At 39.4% G+C, this 21,023-nt stretch overlaps 3 protein-coding genes across 8 annotated transcripts; 2 read left to right on the top strand and 1 right to left on the bottom strand.

Annotated features, from left to right (window-relative positions):
- Window positions 1–930: 930 nt before the first annotated feature.
- On the bottom strand, window positions 931–4,394 carry fosl1a (FOS like 1, AP-1 transcription factor subunit a). The gene is made up of 5 exons (XM_035649076.1): window positions 4,203–4,394; window positions 3,954–4,094; window positions 3,410–3,667; window positions 2,349–2,456; window positions 931–2,232 (listed from the first exon to the last, which is right to left on the bottom strand). The coding sequence occupies exons 2-5, from the start codon at window positions 4,068–4,070 to the stop codon at window positions 1,678–1,680; spliced, it is 1,038 nt and encodes a 345-aa protein (XP_035504969.1). The 5' UTR covers window positions 4,071–4,094; window positions 4,203–4,394; the 3' UTR covers window positions 931–1,677.
- A 3,541-nt stretch (window positions 4,395–7,935) lies between these two features.
- yif1a (Yip1 interacting factor homolog A (S. cerevisiae)) lies at window positions 7,936–14,860 on the top strand. Of its 3 annotated transcripts, none has more exons than XM_035649079.2 (9): window positions 7,936–8,276; window positions 8,657–8,708; window positions 10,173–10,417; window positions 11,129–11,233; window positions 12,272–12,350; window positions 12,436–12,493; window positions 12,601–12,756; window positions 12,925–13,018; window positions 14,120–14,860. In XM_035649079.2, exons 2-9 carry the CDS (start codon window positions 8,678–8,680, stop codon window positions 14,276–14,278), a joined length of 927 nt encoding a protein of 308 aa, XP_035504972.1. In that variant the 5' UTR covers window positions 7,936–8,276; window positions 8,657–8,677; the 3' UTR covers window positions 14,279–14,860. The 3 variants fall into 3 exon arrangements, with proteins under 3 accessions (XP_035504972.1, XP_035504970.1, XP_035504971.1); XM_035649077.2 differs by having other exon boundaries at window positions 7,938–8,280; XM_035649078.1 differs by lacking the exon at window positions 7,936–8,276 and adding an exon at window positions 8,300–8,420.
- Window positions 14,861–15,460: 600 nt separating this feature from the next.
- si:ch211-145o7.3 (forkhead box protein N2) lies at window positions 15,461–20,987 on the top strand. 4 transcript variants are annotated; one of them, XM_035649073.2, is made up of 6 exons: window positions 15,461–15,625; window positions 16,406–17,063; window positions 17,378–17,499; window positions 18,157–18,212; window positions 18,958–19,299; window positions 19,661–20,987. In XM_035649073.2, the coding sequence occupies exons 2-6, from the start codon at window positions 16,455–16,457 to the stop codon at window positions 19,771–19,773; spliced, it is 1,242 nt and encodes a 413-aa protein (XP_035504966.1). In that variant the 5' UTR covers window positions 15,461–15,625; window positions 16,406–16,454; the 3' UTR covers window positions 19,774–20,987. The 4 variants fall into 4 exon arrangements, with proteins under 4 accessions (XP_035504966.1, XP_035504964.1, XP_035504967.1 ...); XM_035649071.2 differs by having other exon boundaries at window positions 15,462–15,625; window positions 16,399–17,063; XM_035649072.2 differs by lacking the exon at window positions 15,461–15,625 and adding an exon at window positions 15,687–16,151 and having other exon boundaries at window positions 16,399–17,063.
- Window positions 20,988–21,023: the final 36 nt, after the last annotated feature.

Raw genomic sequence — 21,023 nt, 5'->3', positions numbered from 1 at the left:
CAAGCATTCATATTCATATGACACAGAATGAAGGATTGATTTCTGCACTTGTTGGTTTGACCTTCATGTCTGAACCAACTGTGCGTTATTGATGCTCCCTTTATGTCACACAGACTGACTTTATGGATGTTCATCAGTTTTATTTTTAGTCTGCAGAGCTGAAGAAGGCAGTGATGCTTTTACCCACTTAGTGATGCACAGACGTCCTTTGACAGCAGCATGTACACACTGATCTTACCCTCATGCTCCCTAGCTCTCAATCTGGCTCTATTTCCATGTCCCTCTCTCTCTCTAACCCCTTTTTAGCAGAGTGATCTGATGCCCTCTGAGCCATGTATGTATTAGCAAGAGATTCGCTTCATTTTTTGGAAATGGTGTAACAGAGAAAAAACAGTGTGCACAGGGGTTTACAGGATGGTCATTACAGTTTGTCAGTATTGCAGCTACCAAGCGTCAGTAAAAAGGCCTCAGTTTATGACTTTTCTCATTATCAGTTGTTCTCCTGATCATTTTCTCCATTAATCGTTTCATCTGTCGAATGTTAACAAAATAATGAAATGGGCTTAATATCATTTCCCAGGGTCAAAGGTAATGTTTTTAAATTGCTTGGGTTTTTTTCTAACTAGGGTCAAAGATATTCTCTTTACGTTGATATACAAAACAGAAAATAAGCAAATCCTCAATTTGGAAAAAGAGTAAAGCATAGAATATTTTATATTTGTGCTTGATTGCATGCATGAGACAATCTCAGTTTCATTCCCACATTATTGTATTCCAGTTTGGACTTATCCAGCATCTCAGTGTTCACTTTACAAATTTGTTCAAATCTTTTTCAGAATCTGATAAATCTGTTGCATTTCACGCTACTCATCCTGTTGTTTGTCTGTCTTTAACAAACAATATTATATAATAACAATTTCCACACAGTTATGAACGTTTATTCTTTATTATCTGTGAAGTAGTACAGCTTTGACAAAACATAAAAATAAGGCACTGCCCACCCAAACAGTTCATTTGCTGGGGAAATTAAAAATGCACTACCAAAAATATATTACACTCTGAATAATAAATACGTGATTATTAAATCTATATTAACTCCTATGGCCCAGCCTTAGAGGTCAATAATTTGCATAGACTATATTAGATTCATACAAAAATAATGCCCTTTAATTTGTAAGTACTATTTTCCTTGCAGAGGAAATTTATAAAGTGTTACATAACGTGATGTAACAATGTAACAGGTCATTAAATGAAAAATTATACATATGTATAATATTATATAAGAATTATTACTGTTATACATCATTAGATGGTGTTATCACAGTTATTTTTTAGAAGGCTTGTATAATCCTTTCATGAATATTTAGTGAATATATTCTGCATGCACATCATATAGCTTTTTAAAATTAGAAATATAAAGTGTATATTTATATCAAATCTCAAAAAAGAGTAACATTCAGAACCTGATAAATCCACTAATTTGCACGCTATCTACGTACAGAATCAACTTTCTAAAGAGATGACATGAAGCAGCTGTACGTGGTTAATTTTGAATTGGTTATCATATCATTATTTTCATTTCCGTCAGGTTTCTCAGAGATCCTTTTTGTCACACACACACGTAAGGACTGTGTGGAAACGAACATTAGTGTTTTGCCAGGATCAATGGGCCACCAGTCACAGTGTGAGGATGGTCGGGGAGTGCAGGGAGTGATCTGATTGGTCGCCACTGCTGCTGCTGCGGCGATGAGCTATCCCACAGGGCTGTGGGACCTGAGGCTGATGGACATTCCCTTGAAGTGATGTACTAGCATGGGATGCGATGGAGGCATTGGTGTCCAATGAGGAGGAGGGATAGGTGAAAACCATTCCAGCTGTGAACGCCATTAGTGAGGGAGTCGACGTGAGTACTGGGGTATGGAGTGACTCCGATTCAGTGGAAACAGACAAGGCAAATGAGGTCACAGGCTTGGTGGGGATTGTTATCTTCGGTTTGGGTTTCTCTATCTTCGTTTGAGGTCGAGGTGCAGATCTAATGGAGTCCTTTGGCTCCATTTTGATGCCTCCCAAAGAGGAAATTGATGGATTTGGGTCAGAATCCGAATCAGAGTCCTCTATTTTACAGATGGGACGGTGAGCTTCCAGGACCAGCTCAAGCTTATCTTTCTCCTTTTCTAATTCAGCTATTTCCTTCTGTAAACGGGACTTTTCATCTTCCAGCTCGTCAGTCTCCTACACAGGTGGAAAACAGACAAAGACATACAGTGTTAGAATCTTCTGACACTTGACTGGGACTGGTAGCTCGTGGTGTCAGGTGTGTTATGACATATTAAACAATGTTTACTTACACCTTGCAGCGAGTCTGTGAGCTCCCGTCGGCGATTGCGACATTTTGCTGCTGCCAATTTATTCCGCTCCCTTCTAACTCTGCGTCTGTCCATCTCTTCCTGGGATAACTTTGATGAGAAAGAGAAGAAAAACATATTTTTGAAAAATATGAAATGAAAATCAAATCAAATCAAAGCCCAATTTCATGTTTTAAGTGGGATTGTGTGGCCTTCTTGCTATCATATATATCAATTGTATAGTCAGACCTTTTGAGTCCACCATACGCAGCATGAAACAGGAGAAACACTACCACCATGTGTGTGCTCTGAGTCACCACAGTCAATGGCGGATGAACGATTTTGAAATGTCGGAGCTTTTGTGCCTTTGTAACACCCTAACTCTGACTTCATCCAGCACCCTACTGAATAATTACCACTCGTCCCATGTTTCCCGCCCTTTTGAGATGATGAGTCACGCTCACACTCCAGCAGTGACTCGGGTGTGAGTCATAGAAAATGACTTGCCCCTGTGAGTCACATGACATGACATACTTCCTGTACCATGAAATTACCTCTCCAGGAACCAAATTGTGAGAGGGATGTGTGCCAACATGTGTCCAATGAAACCCAAAAAATAATTTTCTGGTGGTGAAAAATTTCTGATGAGTTTTTGCTCTGCTGTTTTGCTCTGCTGAAAGAAAGCAGATCTTTACAAACACTGCGTCACAGGTGATCATTTTACTGAGTCAACATCGACTCAAGGTAAACACAGAAAAAGAACAGAAAAAAAGTGCATTTGCCTCTGGAGGTATTATTTAAATGAGGTATTAAATAACATTTAAAAAAATTATCTTCCAATTGCTAAAGGCATTAATCTAATGTACAAGTCTAAAGAAAATAAAACGTGTCACAGTGTAACATATCACACATACTTTATATATTATACCGAAATTACAGAGCTTCTCTCCACACCTCACAACAAAACATCTATGATTTCCTGTTTCTCGTCGAAATAGATTTTTGGTGTTAATATAAATATAAGTCCTAACAGTTTCAGATTCTGTTACTTAGGTACTACTTACATGTTCATCGTTCCTGCGCCTTGTCGAACCTGGAGTGTGGGCAGCTGCTCTTATGACCCCTGGTCTGAAAAGATGGGAATGGGACAGTGGTGGACCCAGGGTCCGTACCCCCGAGAGGATTGGGTAAGGAGGCACTGGGGACCTTGAGGGGCCTGGTGGATGCATGAGGGAGGGTTGGACCAGCCACTGGAGGTCCTGGCTGCTCGTGATGGCATTGAGGCTTGGTACAAACTGACTGGTGCCTGCCATGGCATATTTCTATAAAACAAAACAAAAATCAAAAATTATTACAGTGCCAGATGACTGATGAAGGAGATGATAAAATAATGTTAATATACATAAAGTTAAACTTTTTATTACATACACGGGCAGTATAATAAGTTGTATAAATAACTACATAACAATACACATCAAGTGAACAATATTACGGGTATTATATGCTTCCTATATTATTGTAACTCAAAAGTCACAACTTTTTTGGTGACTTTTCATTCAAACAGTCTGAAGCTGATCCGACTCCCTGGTTCAATGAAGGTTCACCTACCTGGTCCTGGTGTGTAGCTGAGGTGCTGCTGCTTCCCGGGGATGCAGCGTTCGACTCGGACACGCTGCCTGGGTGCGTCGGGTTGCCTCGTCCTTGACCCGCAAAGTTGCGATACATCCTTTCCGTTAAACCCTTTTTCGTCTAATGAGGAGAAAACAGTTCCCAAATGGAAATGTATGGCCTTCAAGACTCACGAGATAACTTTCGAGTTGAGTATCGCGTGTCAATTCAAACTGGGGGTAAGCCCACCTTATTGCAGTAAGTCGGTAGAGTCCAACCGGCTCCGTCTCCAAGGGGGGACAAGGAAGAAGAAATCGCCTCACCCTTTTTTCAAATGGCGCTAAAACCTCCGAAAGTGACTTTCAGAACACGCCGTCATCGTTAGTCACACGTCCAGAAGCCACAGTCTGTGGATGATCGCGAAGTTGTAAAGTCTTAAAGCGGGGCCCTAGTTTTACCACGCCCCTCTGTGATTACGGGAAATAGTGCTGTCTGGAATCTCTCACGAACCTCGTCACGTGGCCCACCACGTCATTGACCATATTTGGTGAGACTTTCCTCCTGAGAGGAACAAACGGGATTCCTCAGACTGCTTCACCTCATGGTTCGATTCTGGTAGTTTCTAGTAGTAGCTTCTGTGTTCTGCTTTCTCGTATAGTGGTGGAAATGTTACTATTACTTCCTGCTCATGTGAAAGCGTAGGCACTCATATAATGTTTTGTTTGCTCTATTATTTCTTTTAGATGCGATCATCAACATTACTGTTAACATGTAACTTTAAGAAATATTAGTTTACCGTTTGTGACTTTCCAATTTCCAGGGCCTGTGGAGAATGAATTAAAAAAAATATGATTCATTAATAAATGTCATTTCAAATGCAGTATGCCACTTAGTAGAGTTATGTTGACTATCAAAGTGAAATTACTAACTTTAAATTCGCAGTGTAAAACATTGTGCAGGAGTTAAATCCACTAATAATCAACAATTGTTTTATAATTAACTTAATGTAAATTAATACAATTTATTATTATTGTATTATTATTATTATTATAATTATTATTATTTAAGTCAAGTCAAATTACAATTTCTCGTTTTATTTTTACTTTGAAGCCAGAACTAATCTTGCAATGATGAAAACATTTCTATGTAGTGGTAGATGTAGTACCCTGCTAATATTTTATATTAATGTGAACTTTTGGACTTTGAAATGTTCTCCAAAATGTTAAAATGCTGTTACATCACAAGAAGAAATTCCACCATTTCTTTTCAGGTCGAAGGGCAATTACTTTTATCATTAGAGAAACATCAGGAAGACATAAATGCGACTCTTATATGAATCAGATTCAAGGATGCATGTAGCGTATATTACAGTCAGTAAATTAAAGTGAAGGCAAAGTTGGGTGCATGTGCCTAATTGTGTTGAGGTTTTTGGCAGTCACTCTCACTTCACAAACCACATCAATGTGCACATGCCTGTGGAGATGAGTCAGGCAATTTCCAAAAAGCTGCTCATTTATTTCAAAGTCTTTTCAAGGACTGTTTTTTTACTTGCAAGCACAATATAGCTCCTAGTAAAGATTTAAAATCTGCACACTGTAGATCTGGTGAGCTTAGTCTGTCAACAGCTGCTGACCTTGCTGAGGACAGAGTTCCCGGCAAAGGCTGGTTTCTCCTGGCTGCTGACTGTTGCGACAGTGTCTCGTGTTACTATGAATACTACTCCTGGGAATAAAGACTGTCAATAAGCCTAATGAAAAAATCCAAGTTAATTAAAAAGTCAACTTAAAAGAAGTCTCCTTTCTGGACTTAAACATTAAACATTGCATCCATAGGTATTGAACCATTATACTGTAATTTATGAATGAGAATAGAAACAGAAAACAATAGTCAATTTTCAAAGTGTGTACCTGCTGCTCAATGACCCACTGAACTGCTGAGTTTCATATTTCACATTACAACAATAACACACCCTGTAATAATGAGGACAGACATGCAGGATGGTTTGAGGAGAATATGGGATAAAGGTGAGCGAAGATGACTCAAGCATCAGGAATGCAATGACGACACTTTCTATGTCTCGAATAGTATCATGTCACAACATGTTGACCACCATTTTTTTTAAAACTCTGATTACACCTACATTCATCTGTCTATTGTGTCTTTTATCTTTTATATGTATGGAAAAATCTGCTTCACACATATTCCCATTTTGCTAAATAAAAATGTTTTTATGTCCATGTATGTTTGAATCATTAGTAAATTATTGTCTTTGCATTTTACTTCACATTTTTTGCTGTTTTATTAAACGTTTTCTGTCTCACTACATATTTTCCCTCTCATAGATTTTACTGGTTGACCCCAGTGGGTTAGATTCCATTACAATTTACTCATCCCTAAAATCTCCACATGTATTCACATACCTCACCCACACCCACATACTCATCCCACGCGCATATAACTGCATCCTCATGCCACTTGAATTTATTTGGTTAGTGGGTGTTGCAGTTCATGCCTTGTCGATTCACTCTACATTATCTCACTGTGAAGGAACACTATAGTTTGGAACATCACTGTACCAAGATTTACCTTGTTGTCTCAGCCATGGTTTATTGAGGTAATATTGACATACTGTACGTTTGTCCTTTCTCCTGCAATCATGATAAACTGACAGTGTCTACAAGTAAATGACATTTGAATGATATTAAATACATACTACAACAATCCAAATACACTGTTCGTATTGTAAATGTTGTAGGAAATATAATATAATAGATTTTCAAGTATATCCTTGATGTATGAGTCATTCAGAAGGCCTATTCCTTAGAGGTGCAGAGCCACACAATTATTAATACATCAACATTGTTGTAAAATTATGAATCCTGAATTGAAAAATGAAATAAAAAATGCTCAGAGAAAAAGCACCTCAAAATGCGACTTCAGCAGAGAACTCGAGTAAATGCACATTGTGATTCTTTTCTTTCTTTTTTCGTCCAGGCACTCTCTGAGTGCTCTAGTTTGCTTAATATATCAATTCATTGCGTTACAGAAAGACAAATCTTGTAAAACTCTAGACATCAGTTATTTTTAGTTGAAATTGTGATGATCATTTATGATATTTATTATACTAAGTATAATCTAGAGTTGATGTAGCTTTGATAAATTTTACCACAGCAAATTTGGGCTGCAGCTTACGATTATCTTCATAATTGATTAATCTGTTGATTATTTTCTCGATTATGCGATTAGTTGTTTGGTCCATGAAATGTCATAAAATGGTGAAAATGTTGATCTTGTTTCCCAAAACCCCAAAATGATGTTTTGTTTCATCCACACACCAAATATATTAAGTTTGCTGTCATGGAGGAGCAAAGAAACCAGAAAATATTCACATTTAAGAAGATGAAATCAGAGAATATTTACTTCCCCCCCCCATAAAAACTACTTGAAACAATGAATCGACTATCAAAATAGTCTACGATTAATTTAGTAATCGATTACTAATCGATTTAATCGATTAACTGTTGCAGCTCCACAGCCAATAGGCCACTGAGGGCTCTAGTAATGTCTTATGAGCTTATAATGTGCACTACATTTATATACTGTCATTAGTTTGTGGCTCGTCAAAGTTAAAATGCAACTTGTGCCCACAAAGCAGAAGGTTCACACATGGAGAGCACCACACTGAGGAACCGGTGGACTGACATTTTTTATTTTTATTATTGAACACAGATCATATACAGAACATTTGTCATTAAGATCTCAATATTGACCCTTACAAAACATTCAAGGCACATAAGGATACATTAAACAAGTGTCCAAAAAATAACAAATAAATAATATGCAAAATAAATAATGATAAAATAAAATAATAATAACATAAATAATAATGAAAAAGTAGATTCCCTGAGCGCACAGGAGGTCATAGAGGTCATAGAGGTCAGTGTTCAAAGGTTTTCGAAGAGTCATTAGCTCTGAGGAGCAATTTGGCCTGTTTCCTTTTCATGAGCTCCGAGGAACTCGGGTCATTTTCAACAAGGTCCCTTTTAAACAGAGAAAAGTGGTTTCATTTTCCTCCATTTGGATTTGCGGATAAAGAACTTTGCTTGTAGCATGGGACTGTTGGAGATAGCGTCGGTCTCCGTGTCCGTCGTGTGGACTCCACGGCCCTGGTCGTCTCGTGTGAGAGGAGCGGACAGAAGAGTGTCGCCGGCGGACGGACATGTCTCGTGCCACGCAGGCAGAGGAGTCGACCAACTGCAGCGGGTGGGCGGGGTCAGACACGGCCGTCCGGCAGCCACGTAGCTAGCTGCCCCCGTTAGCGGTGTAGGTAAGAGCCTCTTGTCCTCGCTCTTCTCCTCCTTGTCGTCATTTTTATTGCTGAAAGCATGTCGCGTTTACGTTGTGCAACAGCGCGTATCAAAGTCGGCGTGTCGCCTGTTCTGATTTGTGGAGAATCACCGGGAAATAGTATGTTTTGTTTTTTTTACTTAGCACGCTAGCACCGTTAGCTAGCAGCAACGGCGGTTCCGTTCAATAAGTTTATACGGAGGTTAGCTAGCTAGCTAGCTAGCTAGCAAGCAGTGGAGTCACCGTGTTGAGTTCGACGCGTCGTGTTACCGTTGTTCTCCTTTAGTCCGCTCTCCACGACACACTCTGTTCAGGATGATGAAATGTTGCTAACGTGTCACTGTTTTTACTTCAAGCTAACGTCAGCGAGCGTCACGATGGACTTGCCTCAACACGGGTACCGAGCGAGTAAGTGTGTAGAAGATGCATCACCTCGTAACCATCTGTTAACAGTTCTGAAATTCTTTTGCCAAAATGTCCACCCAAAGTAGCTACTTCCTGTCTTCTCCCTGAAGACACTAGACGTGCTGTCATCAGGCTGTTGATGTGCACTTGCAGGTGCAACTCAACTAACTAACCCAGACGCACATACCTGTGCTGCATTCGATCTTCATGTGGGTTATAATGTCTGTCCTCTGCACAAAAGGTTTAGGCACTTACAATAAAGAGAGGCTGTTTTCAATCATAATGCAATAAAGTTAATGTTGAGATCTGGGTGAGTTCAACATACCCAGGACATGATATAGTTATCTGGATTGACTTAACCTAACACTGGCCGTCCTGACAACCTGTGCTACGAAGCTGGATATCAACTGTCGCAGTCAACCGTGGGGTTTCCCAGTTATGAGCCTGTATGAGGCATCGCCAGAACCATAGATAATAGTTTTTAATATGATACTAGAAGAAGCGCTGATACGTGCAGGTCATTTTGGTCAGGATCATGTAGAATGGCGACTCTGGTTTCCAGTGATCTCATTGTTTGACTGTTGACTGGCTTTGATCTAGTATCTAGAACTTCACCTCACCTGTTCTGGAGCAGGTTAGCTGTTCAGCATAAGTTACCATGGTGATTTACCCCGAGAAGAAGAGAACCATCTTCGTGGGATGGAGTTAACCTCGATAACCGCAAATCCTGCTTCGTAATACAGGCCCCCGGGCTCTGTGGGGACCAGACAATCTGTTGATGGACTCCGTGTTCTTGTCACTGAAGATACTGTAGTTCTCTGTGACTTGGACTGTGTGTTGTGGGTCTTTGTCATGCTGCAGATTGATTTTGTTTGATGCTTTTGCTTGATGTGTAAGAAATTAAACAACCAAAGTGCAAAACACGTTAAGTCTTCACACTCTTGGCCCGCATCGTTCTAGGTATTTGACTTGCTCATTTGGTCACACAGGAAACCCATGGAACCTAAATTGCATGTCTCACAGTCAGATCCCAAGTAAGGGAGATTTGGGCTAACGAAGTTTACATTTTTTAACGGGACTCCGACTTTGATTAGCCGTATCGCCCATGATATTGGTAAAAATAAAAAAATAAAAAATGGTTCTCACGTTAATTGAAAGCGTTTTTACAGCTCCATATTTAAACGTATATCTAAACAGAATGCATTATGAATTTTTAGAATAGTTGATGGGTTGGGTTGTTGCTGAGATATCATTACTTATCTCACGAGGTATCACATCACCAGTTCTTTACAATGTTGATGAACAGCAGGAGCTTCATATGTTATCTTGGTCATCGCACAGAGTATCTTAACTGATAGGATTAACATAATAGACAATCAGGGTAGATTTAAGGGTATGTGTGTGAATTTAATGTTGTTCATAATAAATTAGTAACCACTTTCTCCGTTGTGTCCATTTTTTCCACAGCTAAACCGAGAGCTCGTGCAGCTCCCCCCACAGCCGACTCTGTCCTGTTTGAAGATACCAGCTCTGGAGCACCGGCAATGAGCAGTCAGGGATACTACACTCCTGGGTACAATATGGCAGGACCCTCAAATGACATGCAGGGAGGTCCTGCAGTGAACAACCTTTTCGCTGACCCAATGGCCAACGCTGCAATGATGTACGGCTCCTCCTTAGCCAACCAAGGAAAGGATATGGTGAACAAAGAGGTGAGGAAAAGAAGGATATTCACAGGGTTCCTTCTGATATGGTGTATATTCATCTTTAGTTAAGGTCATGGCCTAGATTGGGTAACTTGCAACATTTGTGTTTTAAACACAAGTTAATAGTCCTAAATATGGGCTTGAATGCACCCATAACCACATTCTGAATCATTTTCACAAAGTTTTGAAGTTTCTCTGTAGCCGTTGGACTGAGCTCACAGATCTAGACCCAACTAAACCATCTGAAATGCAGCAAGTTGTTTTACAGCTGGGTAACAATGTTTTCCTCCATGAAGGTGTATTCTTGTGCCTATTTTTTTAACGGACAGTTCATAACTTGATGTTTTTCATCATAAAGAAACACAGATGTGTTCTCACATTGACTTAGTGTCTCCCCAGGAGAAGCATTTTTTTTTTTGCTGATCAGCTACTCTTTAAGGATCTTTTGCCTGATATTAGTCACATCCTGAGCCGTGTTGACAGGTTTTCAATTAAACCGATTCTCTTTAAATTTGAACTGATTAGCCATGGATGGCAGATAAACAATACTGATGTTGTTATACTGGTTTGGCAGCTTTAATATGCAGGTGGTTCAGAATTCATAGACTGGGTGTCAAGCCAAAGTGATGCACAATCCCGAGGCCAGTGACTCGTGTTTTTGGCAGAATATCACTCGTCACTTGATAAGCTGATGTTTGCATTTCTCCTTCCTTTCAGATCAGCAGATTCATGCCTGTGAACAAGCTGAAATACTTCTTTGCCGTTGATACCAGATACGTAATGAAGAAACTTATGATCCTCATGTTCCCTTATACACATCAGGTAATCAAAAACCATTCATTCTGTCAGACCTTGTCCGGACAACAACGTATAGGCACAACACAAAACATGTAATATTTAAATAATGCCTGTAGTTTTTCTCCGGTAGCATATCATTTTAACTGCTTATCACATTGAAACCATTCACACAAGATAAACAGCCACTTAATCAGTGTTCCAACTAGATTTGTGAACATCATAATGGTGTGCCTGTCCCAAAGCACAGTAATCTTTGTTCATTCCCACACACTTTAATGTATACAGATTGTAAATTAAGTCATCACTCCAAACATTCTGTGCCCTGATAATGTACAAACTACACAGAGTGCAATATCTCCTTACAAGAACAGGGTCACATAGATTGGACTGTATGACCCTGACTATTCTTTTCTACTTATTTACTCAACACTTATTTGCTACTTAGTCTGCATAGAATACATCATGGCTGTAGCCTGACTAGCTCCTGTTTACTTACAGGAGCTAGTCAGGTGATATTCTTTTTCTTTTCTTTTTTGTCATCAACAAATCCTTTGAAACAACGAACAGATCATAATAGTTAGAAGGGTTGGGCTATGTCTACTGAATTAGCATTTGATGATGTGTGCTGTGAAACGTTGTGATGGACTTTTGCATTTTCGGGACATCCAGCAATATTTAATAACTTACACAAAATGCTCATAGATCACTCTTTGCAAATTGATATTTTTTCCAGTCTCAAAAAAGTATTTGACCGTCGGATCTGGCAGATGTTGGATCAGATGTGTTCAACTGGCATTACATCGTGTGGCATCCTGGTTCACTTTATCCTCTGTAGAATCCATTCCACTGACAAGTTAATGCCTTTTTCTTTTCATGTTGGTTAACCCTTTGCTAGACTGCACTGTCAACTGACGAGTTAACGCCTGACATGGTCCTTCAGAACAATTAACATGTAGTTAGTTTGAGTCAATCCCACATACACAAAATAGCACTAAGCATCATTTGCATGCAACTCTGTTCGACTCTCCTGGGTGACTCACCAGTGTTTGTGTGGTCTTATAGGACTGGGAAGTTCGTTACCATCGGGACACTCCGCTGACTCCAAGACAAGATGTAAATGCCCCTGATCTTTACATACCATGTAAGTTTTCTATAAAAACTCATTTTTCAATTGAAGAGTATTTTGAGACGCCTGTTTTGTGTGAGCTGTTTTTTTTGTCTTCTAGCAATGGCTTTCATTACCTACATTTTACTTGCTGGAATGGCCCTTGGCATTCAGAAAAGGTGAGTAATTCCTCCAAGTGTATTTATTAATTTATTTTATGACATTATAATAAATGTGTTTGTACCGAGGACGATAAATAAGCAGTGTGTGTTGTCCTTGGGTGAAGGTTCAGTCCAGAGGTTCTTGGGTTGTGTGCCAGCACTGCTCTGGTGTGGGTCATCATTGAGGTCCTGGTGATGCTGCTGAGTCTGTACCTGCTGACAGTGCACAGTGACCTGTCAACTTTTGATCTCATCGCCTACAGTGGATACAAATATGTTGGGTAAATAGACCTCAGATGCAAATATTTAAAAATAAAATCAATTAATAACTCTTTATTGACAAAGCACGCTGTTGCAGTGGTTCAGTTTTTGTTTCAGTGAATAAGGACAGGTCAAACTGTAACTTGGTTCATGTAAACGGTTTGAATATTTTTATGTCTTTCCTCCAGGATGATCTTCACGGTGTTGTGTGGCTTACTGTTTGGCAGTGATGGATATTTTGTGGCCCTTGCCTGGTCTTCTTGTGCCCTTATGTTCTTCATTGTAAGTATTATGAGTCCTTAGTAAAATCCTCCATTACATTAAAGCCCAGCCTGATTACACTAATTTAAACTCAATATTATCACGAGTTGTAAATATTCAACATAATATGTGGTTAAACATTATATAATACACCTTTTTTATTATTTCACTCCACACAACCAAATTTCTAAGCTCCAATCTAATTATCTCCCTAATGCAAGTTTATGTTTCTTTACAGTGGCATATTATAGTTGTTGATTGTCTATGTAATTATAATTCATTATATTCCATAATTAGGTCAGATATTAACATAATTAGATGGTGTTTTCTTTTCCATTTATTTTTTCTTTCTTCCTCAGGATGTTTAAAAATACAATACTGAAGAAACTAACACACAAAAGGACAACACACAAAACCTAATTCAATCGCTGTACATTAAAATGCAACATCGTGTAAACATTCAGTAGGTTTCAGATTTACAGGGTGCAACATCAAAATATGTCAGCTTTTAGCATTATCCACTATTGCACTGTTGTATTATTACATTTAATTACATCAATAACTAAAATACGGTAGCAGTTTGTTCATAAATGCTGCAATATGCTGCTGAAAAATGGAGAAAAAGAAAACCTAATGGCCAAAGGAAGGACGGAACTGTTTAACCTGTTTTATTATGTTACTAATGTTTTTAATCCATTTGTTGCTATTTGATTTACAATCAAAATTAATCAATATGGATTTTTAAAGGAATAGTTGAACATTTTGAGAAATATTTCGTATGTATTGACAAGTTAAATGAATGGATGAGTACACCTCATGTCATAGTAAAATATGAATCTGCAGCCAGCTGCTGGTTAGCTTATCTTAGCACAAAGACTGGTGTATATGGCTGCTATAAGCATTAGTTTTTGTAAAGATTAAAAACGGGGTGTAACATGTGAAAAAGTGAACTTATTATTATATTCTTAGCTTTAGGCAGAACCAGCATGTGACTTGAGTGGTGTCAGTCTTCTCATATACCTCCTGATAAGAAATCGGATTAGCACATTTCCCAAAATCTCGGTCTTTTTCTTAAAGGAAGTCAGATTTGTAACTTTTGTGTCATTATTTTGATCTCTGCAGGTTCGATCTCTGAAAATGAAGATCCTTCCCTCTCTCTCCACGGACGCCATGGGAACGGGATCAAGTGCCAAACCTCAGTTCCGCCTTTATATCACTGTGGCCACCGCAGTCTTTCAGCCAATCATTATATATTGGTTAACCTCTCACTTGGTCAGGTGACCTCGAGGTGTTTAATAACCTGAAGTCCATGTGTACTGGACCCAAAAAAAAAAGTTGTGGTTGAGAGTTTGTACACCTAATGTACATTTATACACTTGTATCAGTAAACCCAAAACGTATATAGACAGTGTTGAGCTGCCGTGTGTGTACAGCTTGTCAGATGGACGTGTCCACAATGCAGTCGTTTCATTGCTTTAACAAGAAAGTTTGACAGAAAAAGTCTCAATGGAAGACTTGTTTTCCCCAGTGAGAGCACAGTAACACTGGCAAATGCTAGTTTTTGGCCACCTAACTTTGAACACGGGCTTTTACTGAGATTCCTTTGATCATAACTTGGATTCAGTTTCATTTTATAAAATGTCAGTGGACACGATTTCCAGTATTTACAGATCACAGCCAGACAGTACACACCCCACAAACAGAAACGTACATTACATTTATGATTCCTGTACTGTGTTTCTTGTCTGGTAATTTTGCTGAATGACCTGCCCTCCTGGATTTTATTTATCTACATTTGAAAAAGCATGACAATGTTTCGATTTTTGGTAGAAAAAAATAAATATATTTAGCGTTGCGAATTCAGTTGGAATGGTTTGTGACAATTTTTTTTCTGTGGCTACATCTTGAGGGTATGTTATTTTATATATGTTGCATTTAATGTATTTCCTTTCTGATATCTGTTCATGACATTATGAGACAGATATAGGTTGCAAAATTATACAATTGTTTTCAGAAGTGGAACGTAGCTGAAATTCATTTATACAACATGACTGTGTTGTGGTGAATTTGTTGGGTCATGTAAGAGTTGCCATTTTGTGGGATTTTATGTGTACTCCATTACACTTTGGCAGCATACTGTGCCATTTTCGTATATAAATTTATAACATTTTTAATATAGCAATAATAATACAATCAAGGTTATTATCCTGCGTAATGACTACTTATGATACAGCATATTTCTGGTACTCTTTTCATTTTCGGAATAAGTAATATATTATTGGATTCTAACTATTGATAAGTTCACATCACTAAAATGTTGCTGCTGATGAAGCACTGTCCATACTTTTACTTGAGTAAAAAGCACGAGGTACTGTATATCGAGTGTATTGTACCTCACCGCCCCTGGTGGACCGGACCCACGGCTGCGGGAGCGCGCCTGGGGAGCGCGCGCGCACTGCAAAGCGTCCCATTCGTTTCCTTGGAAACCACGGACGGCAACACAATACGCAGACGGAGCTGTCCGACCTAGACTCCAGTTTTCTACACCACAATCTCACTTTTTAACTTTTCACCGACGTGTTGTGGACTCTAGAGGAAATCCGCCAGAATAATAGTTCTGCTCATTTGGTGAGTGTTGATATTTTGCTTTTGCACGGGCGACCATCACCGACTCACCTGTGAGGGGGGGAAAAGGCGCCTTCCTTGACTAAATGAAACTTTATATTGTTCCGCCATTTGCCCTGTGAACTGCTTTGTTGAGCCATGTGGTAGACTGTCACACAATCTCTGAGTGTTATAAGCCTGATCTAACTCGCAGTAAATCGATCCGTTTAGTTTATTTAAATGCTTTTTAATCTACGCCATTGTCAGAGCACCTGTATTTCCACGAGCAACTTTGAGTTTCTAATGAAGCGACCTGCACTTGTGCACCTAGGGAAAAAAGAATGTTTTGTGTGTGTCTGACGAAACGGGAGCTGCTCCTGTAGAGAACACATCAGTACACATGCGTGGACTTTGATCTTCTGTTAGTGGACGATGCTCATCTGAGGAGAACGGAGAGCTAACATTTAACTGAATCTGGCTGTCGTCGAACATTTTGCTATGAACCTGGAGTAGAGAGCCTGCTCCTTTGAGTTTGCATTCATTTTGAAAGGTAGTTTTTCAAGTTAGGTTTGGATATTGTCTGTCTATTCTGTACAAACGAAGTATTACACATGATATATAGTCAAGTAGGTTATTCTGGTTGCATATTGCACGTATTGTTTATCCATCTGAGGCAAATGTGGAATTTTAGGGATTCAATGTAGATACAACACACTCGACTTCAGTACTATGTGCAAAGTTGCCAACTTCTACATGAATCCTTCCTTGCAGCAGTAACTTTTATTCATCTCTGTCAGATTTTAGGGGCGGTACAGCTGAATGACCCTGGAAGTTTCCTCATGCCGGGAGAGAGATGAATAATTCCTCTCAAACACTGCCACCCTCGTCCCCATGTCCCAACACCTTTGGAGGGTCCCTGTCTTTCTCCTCCTCGCCACAGCAGACATGCAGCGGCAGAATGTCACTCCCACTCTCACCCATTTCCTTCCCCCCGTCCCCAAGCTCACTTTCTCCAGCGACAGCCGAGTGCTTTCGCTCCTCCTCCCCTCTCTCACACTGCACAGCAACTCAGTGCCTCGAAACACAAAATGTAGAAGGCCCTGGACTTGGAAACATATCTGACCAGGATGACCTGACCTGCCTCAGCTGGCTACATCAGAGAGGCAACCTGCTACCACTGCAGCCCCTTCCCAAAATGACACTACTGCCTCAGCTAGAGTCCTCCGCACCTACCCAGCCTCTTCCCCCTGCTCTGTCCAAGCCGCCCTACTCCTTCAGCAGTCTGATTTTCATGGCGATAGAGGATTCGCCTGACAAGAGACTTCCTGTTAAGGACATCTACGAATGGATTGTGAACAATTTCCCGTACTACAAAACAGCGTCTGGAGGCTGGAGGAACTCCGTCAGACACAACCTGTCGCTGAGCAAGAGCTTCTGTCGCATTCAGAGGGACAAGAGCCAGGTGGGGACATTAAGAGTGATAGGGTCATGTAGCAAGTAAAGAGACTGTGCTTGAATTATTGGAGATAATTCAAGAATCAATATCTTAAAGCATCTAACCTGCTGAAATGCCTTTAAGTGACACATTGAATCCACATATGCTGCCCTGTAGTGAGGTCAGCAGTTAAACTACCCTACAGGGAAATGATTGTAATGTACCACACATGTGTTGAGGTTCTTATATTATGTAATGTGTCAGTGATTCTTAAGACTGTAATCTCTGTGTGAGTTTGTTGCTGTTTCAGTGTTTCAAGTTGTTTTGTGTTTCTGTTCCAGTCAGTGGGGAAGGGATCGCTGTGGTGTGTCTGTCCAGAGTATCGGCCAGCGCTCCTCGAGGTGCTGAGGAAGACCCACAGTTATCACAGCACTGACAGCAATCTGATAAACAAGCCTGCACTGTGAGTAGAGTCACACGGCTTAAATGTGTGCAGCAACAGCAAAAATGATTTTCTTTTTCATCTTTTTTTATTAATGTTTAACTCCATAAATTTCCCAAAGCCCCCAAGTGTTCAATTAATCATTATACAGTATTGGCTAAATAAGAGCAAATAGCACCTTGCATCTGTGAATAGTTTGAACCAGCTGCTGGGTTTACTGTATTAACTTAATGTCTTAAATAAGTGAGAACTAAAGGTGGAATAGATATTTTCTGTTTGTTGACTCTAGGTTAGATAGTAGTTTAAATTTTAATAGTGGTAATACAAACCGTTTGTAACTCATTGAAGAATAAAATATTTTGGCAACAGTTTGGTAATTTGTTGTCACTTATCCACAGACATTTTTAAATATTTGCTGGCACCAGATTCTAAAATTTTAGAATTTGATGAAAGACATAGAGTTGTCGTTGGGCATCTTTCACTATTTTCTGTTTTTTTATAAAAATTTTCTGGATTGCCATCAGAGTTATAGAAATATGTATTTTCCTTTTCCTTGTATTTTTGCATTTTAATTACACTTTGTTTCTATTTTATGATAGGTTTATTTCAAAAACACAAACAAACAAACTATATTTTCCCAGTTGTCTAACGATCTTTCTCTGTGTTTCTTGTGTTCAGGTTGGATGGAGCTGACTATGGGGTGCCTGAAGTCTGCGACTCTATGGAAATCTCAGGTTCGTGATGGAGACTCACAGTCGGCTCATGTCACTTAATTAGCGCAGGAACTTTCATATTTGACACTTTATGAATTTCTTTTGGTACACATTATATTTAATCAATGGGGTAACAGCTCTCTGTGACACTTTTATTACCTGCAGCTTTTCTCCGTCTCTGCAGCTTTCTCAGCATGCAACATTGTTCCTGTGTTTGTGTTCAGTTGTCATGGCAACAACCTTCTATTACCGTGGCAACCAGCAGTAGCCTAGCTCAGAGTCCTTTATGTCCCCTCATTTTATTTGCGAGCATATGCACTATATTGGTCCACGTGCTCACTGAAGAATCTGACAAGTGGTAGTTCAAAGCTTCATTAATATTTATGTCTTGCACTAAGACTGATTTGTTTTTTTTCGTTCAATTCCCCATTAGCTGCCATATTGTAACAGTAGCTACCCTCCCTGGGCTCCATATAATTATATTTGCAACACTTTAGTGGAAAAGAGTACACAAAGTTTGACTTCCATACTCACAATTAATCTTGACATAAACCTCAAACAATGTACTTGTTATGATGACTTGAGACCTTAGATAGATACATACATAGACAGCTCGACAACATAATATCAACTCCTCTTAGAGAAATCAGGAAGAGAAGTGGGACGGATAAATCTTTACATCCTTATCACATCCTAAATAGCAAAATAATCATATATTATCATTATTCCGTTCTTCTTTTAATGCATTTATATTTTGTTTATGCAGATCCACTTGCTCAGACCCTCCTCCTCTCCATGGACTCACCCCAAACCATGACCCTTGACAATCCAAGTTTTGCTGAAAACCCAACGTGCCGTTTGAATCTGGATCACGAGGAGCTTATCACCATGGAGTCGGCTGAATACAACCAAGAGCAGGTCAGCGAGGAGATGGAGAAGGACCCCCTGTCAGACAGCGGGTACATCGAGTTACACTACTACCAGTCTCAACAGTACCAGTACCTGGTGCTGCCTGGTGACACCGAGCTGGACCTGGAGACTGTGGAGATCCTCCAGCTGGATGCAGAGGCCCAGGAGGCGGCTGGGTCACTGCTGGACCTAGCAGGAGGTGGATATTAACTTGACATCTCATTTAAGTCACAACTGATGCAATGCTTCAATCCTCTGTAAGCAAATACTCCAGCAGAGCGACATACTGTAAATGAGATTTATGTCGTGTCATGTTTGGTAAATTGGCTGCTTCTTCCTGAGACACCAACACTGCCCTGTGTCTTGTGTATTCCATTACAATACATTACATTCATTTAGCAGACGCTATTGTCCAGAGAGTCTTACAATAAGTGCATTCAACCATGAAGATATTACCCAAAGTGCAACAATCTTAGAGTGCATAAACATTTATCAAATAGGCAAAAACAGCTTAAAGTGCTGTTTTTTCTAATTTAATTACATTTTTTTGATAAATTCAGGGAGTAAGGTGCTGTCTGAACAGGTGAGTTTTCAACCTGCGACGGAAGCATTCAAGGGATTCTGCTGTCCTGATGTCATTGAAGAACCAGGAAGGAAAACAGACGGGATTTAGATGAGCAGTTCCTGCTGCCCCCATGCGAGAATGAGAATTGTTGTGTAGTTAGATTAAAACATAGCTCAACTTAACTGATGGACTAACAAAACTGTGGATGACATTGATTGTATCCAGATGTAACAGAGGGCAGCCAGTCAAGTGCTGTGCAGTGTGTGTAAACACTCTAGCCTCCTTGCTAGAATGTCCGTCTCCCAAGCTGGACGTCGGGGTGTTCCAGGACACCCCTGTTACATTGGTGCCGTGACCCGGGTGGGAGTTAAACAGACAAGAAGCTGAGTTTACCATCATACGATGCCATACGATAACTGCTCTCAACCAAAGACTTGAGAGTGTAACATTAAACTGATGTATATGGACACAATTATACTCTGAGATTCTAAAAACTGAGAAGAAAGTATTAGTGGTGTATGGTCTTCAATACAATAGGTTATTACAGTTTCCACTGTGATTTTCTGTACAGAATAAGTTCATTCTCAGGAGTGGAAGGAGTGGTTTGTTCTACCTGAAGTATAAGCACTGTTCCTTGATTTAAATACTTCCCAAATCAAAGCAGGATTTATATAGGATTGGAAGCTGCACAATGACAGTAAAAAAGTAGCTGTGTTCTGGTTGAATACCCTGACTCACGGCTACTCTGTTAACATTTCAATATGAAAATGTCTTCCCAACCAATTTTCCAATTCTTTCAATTGGTAAGCAACATTTCTTAATAAGAATGTTTTAGCACAGATTACTTTATGAGAAAAGAACAATCTCAAGTTGAATATCTTGCCCTCTAACACTTATTGTAGTCTGTTGTTTTTCTAAAAGTAGTTGTAGTAGTAAAAAACACTTTATTTATAATATAGGTCAAATTGTAGACTGTACTCAAACAGTAAGAAAGCACTACATTACTCTACTCTTATCAATTTTTATATCTTATTAACTTATTAATTGTCATTCTTCAGATCATGTTCCCCACAGTTGTTTTTATGTACATGTTATGATGTTATGCGAATTTGAAAAAGATCTCGTAAACTTAGCTATGCTGTGTTCAACCAGGAAAAGTTGATTGGAATTTTTACTTAAAATGTAAGATGAACCCACTGCCATTTGAAACATGTTACATTTTCAGGATACACTGCATTTCTGTTTGTAAATCTTATGTATTTTTTGAAAAGTTCAGGATTTTGTAATGTAACGAATAAAATCTGAGATGTGTATTAAAATGACTGAACGCGCCTGACAGGCTTTTGATATTCTACATT

This window comes from Scophthalmus maximus, chromosome 9 (genome assembly GCF_022379125.1).
Source record: "Scophthalmus maximus strain ysfricsl-2021 chromosome 9, ASM2237912v1, whole genome shotgun sequence".
Classification (NCBI taxonomy): domain Eukaryota; kingdom Metazoa; phylum Chordata; class Actinopteri; order Pleuronectiformes; family Scophthalmidae; genus Scophthalmus; species Scophthalmus maximus.
Note: the sequence above shows the minus strand (reverse complement) of the source record. Positions and strands in the feature narration are given on the sequence as shown.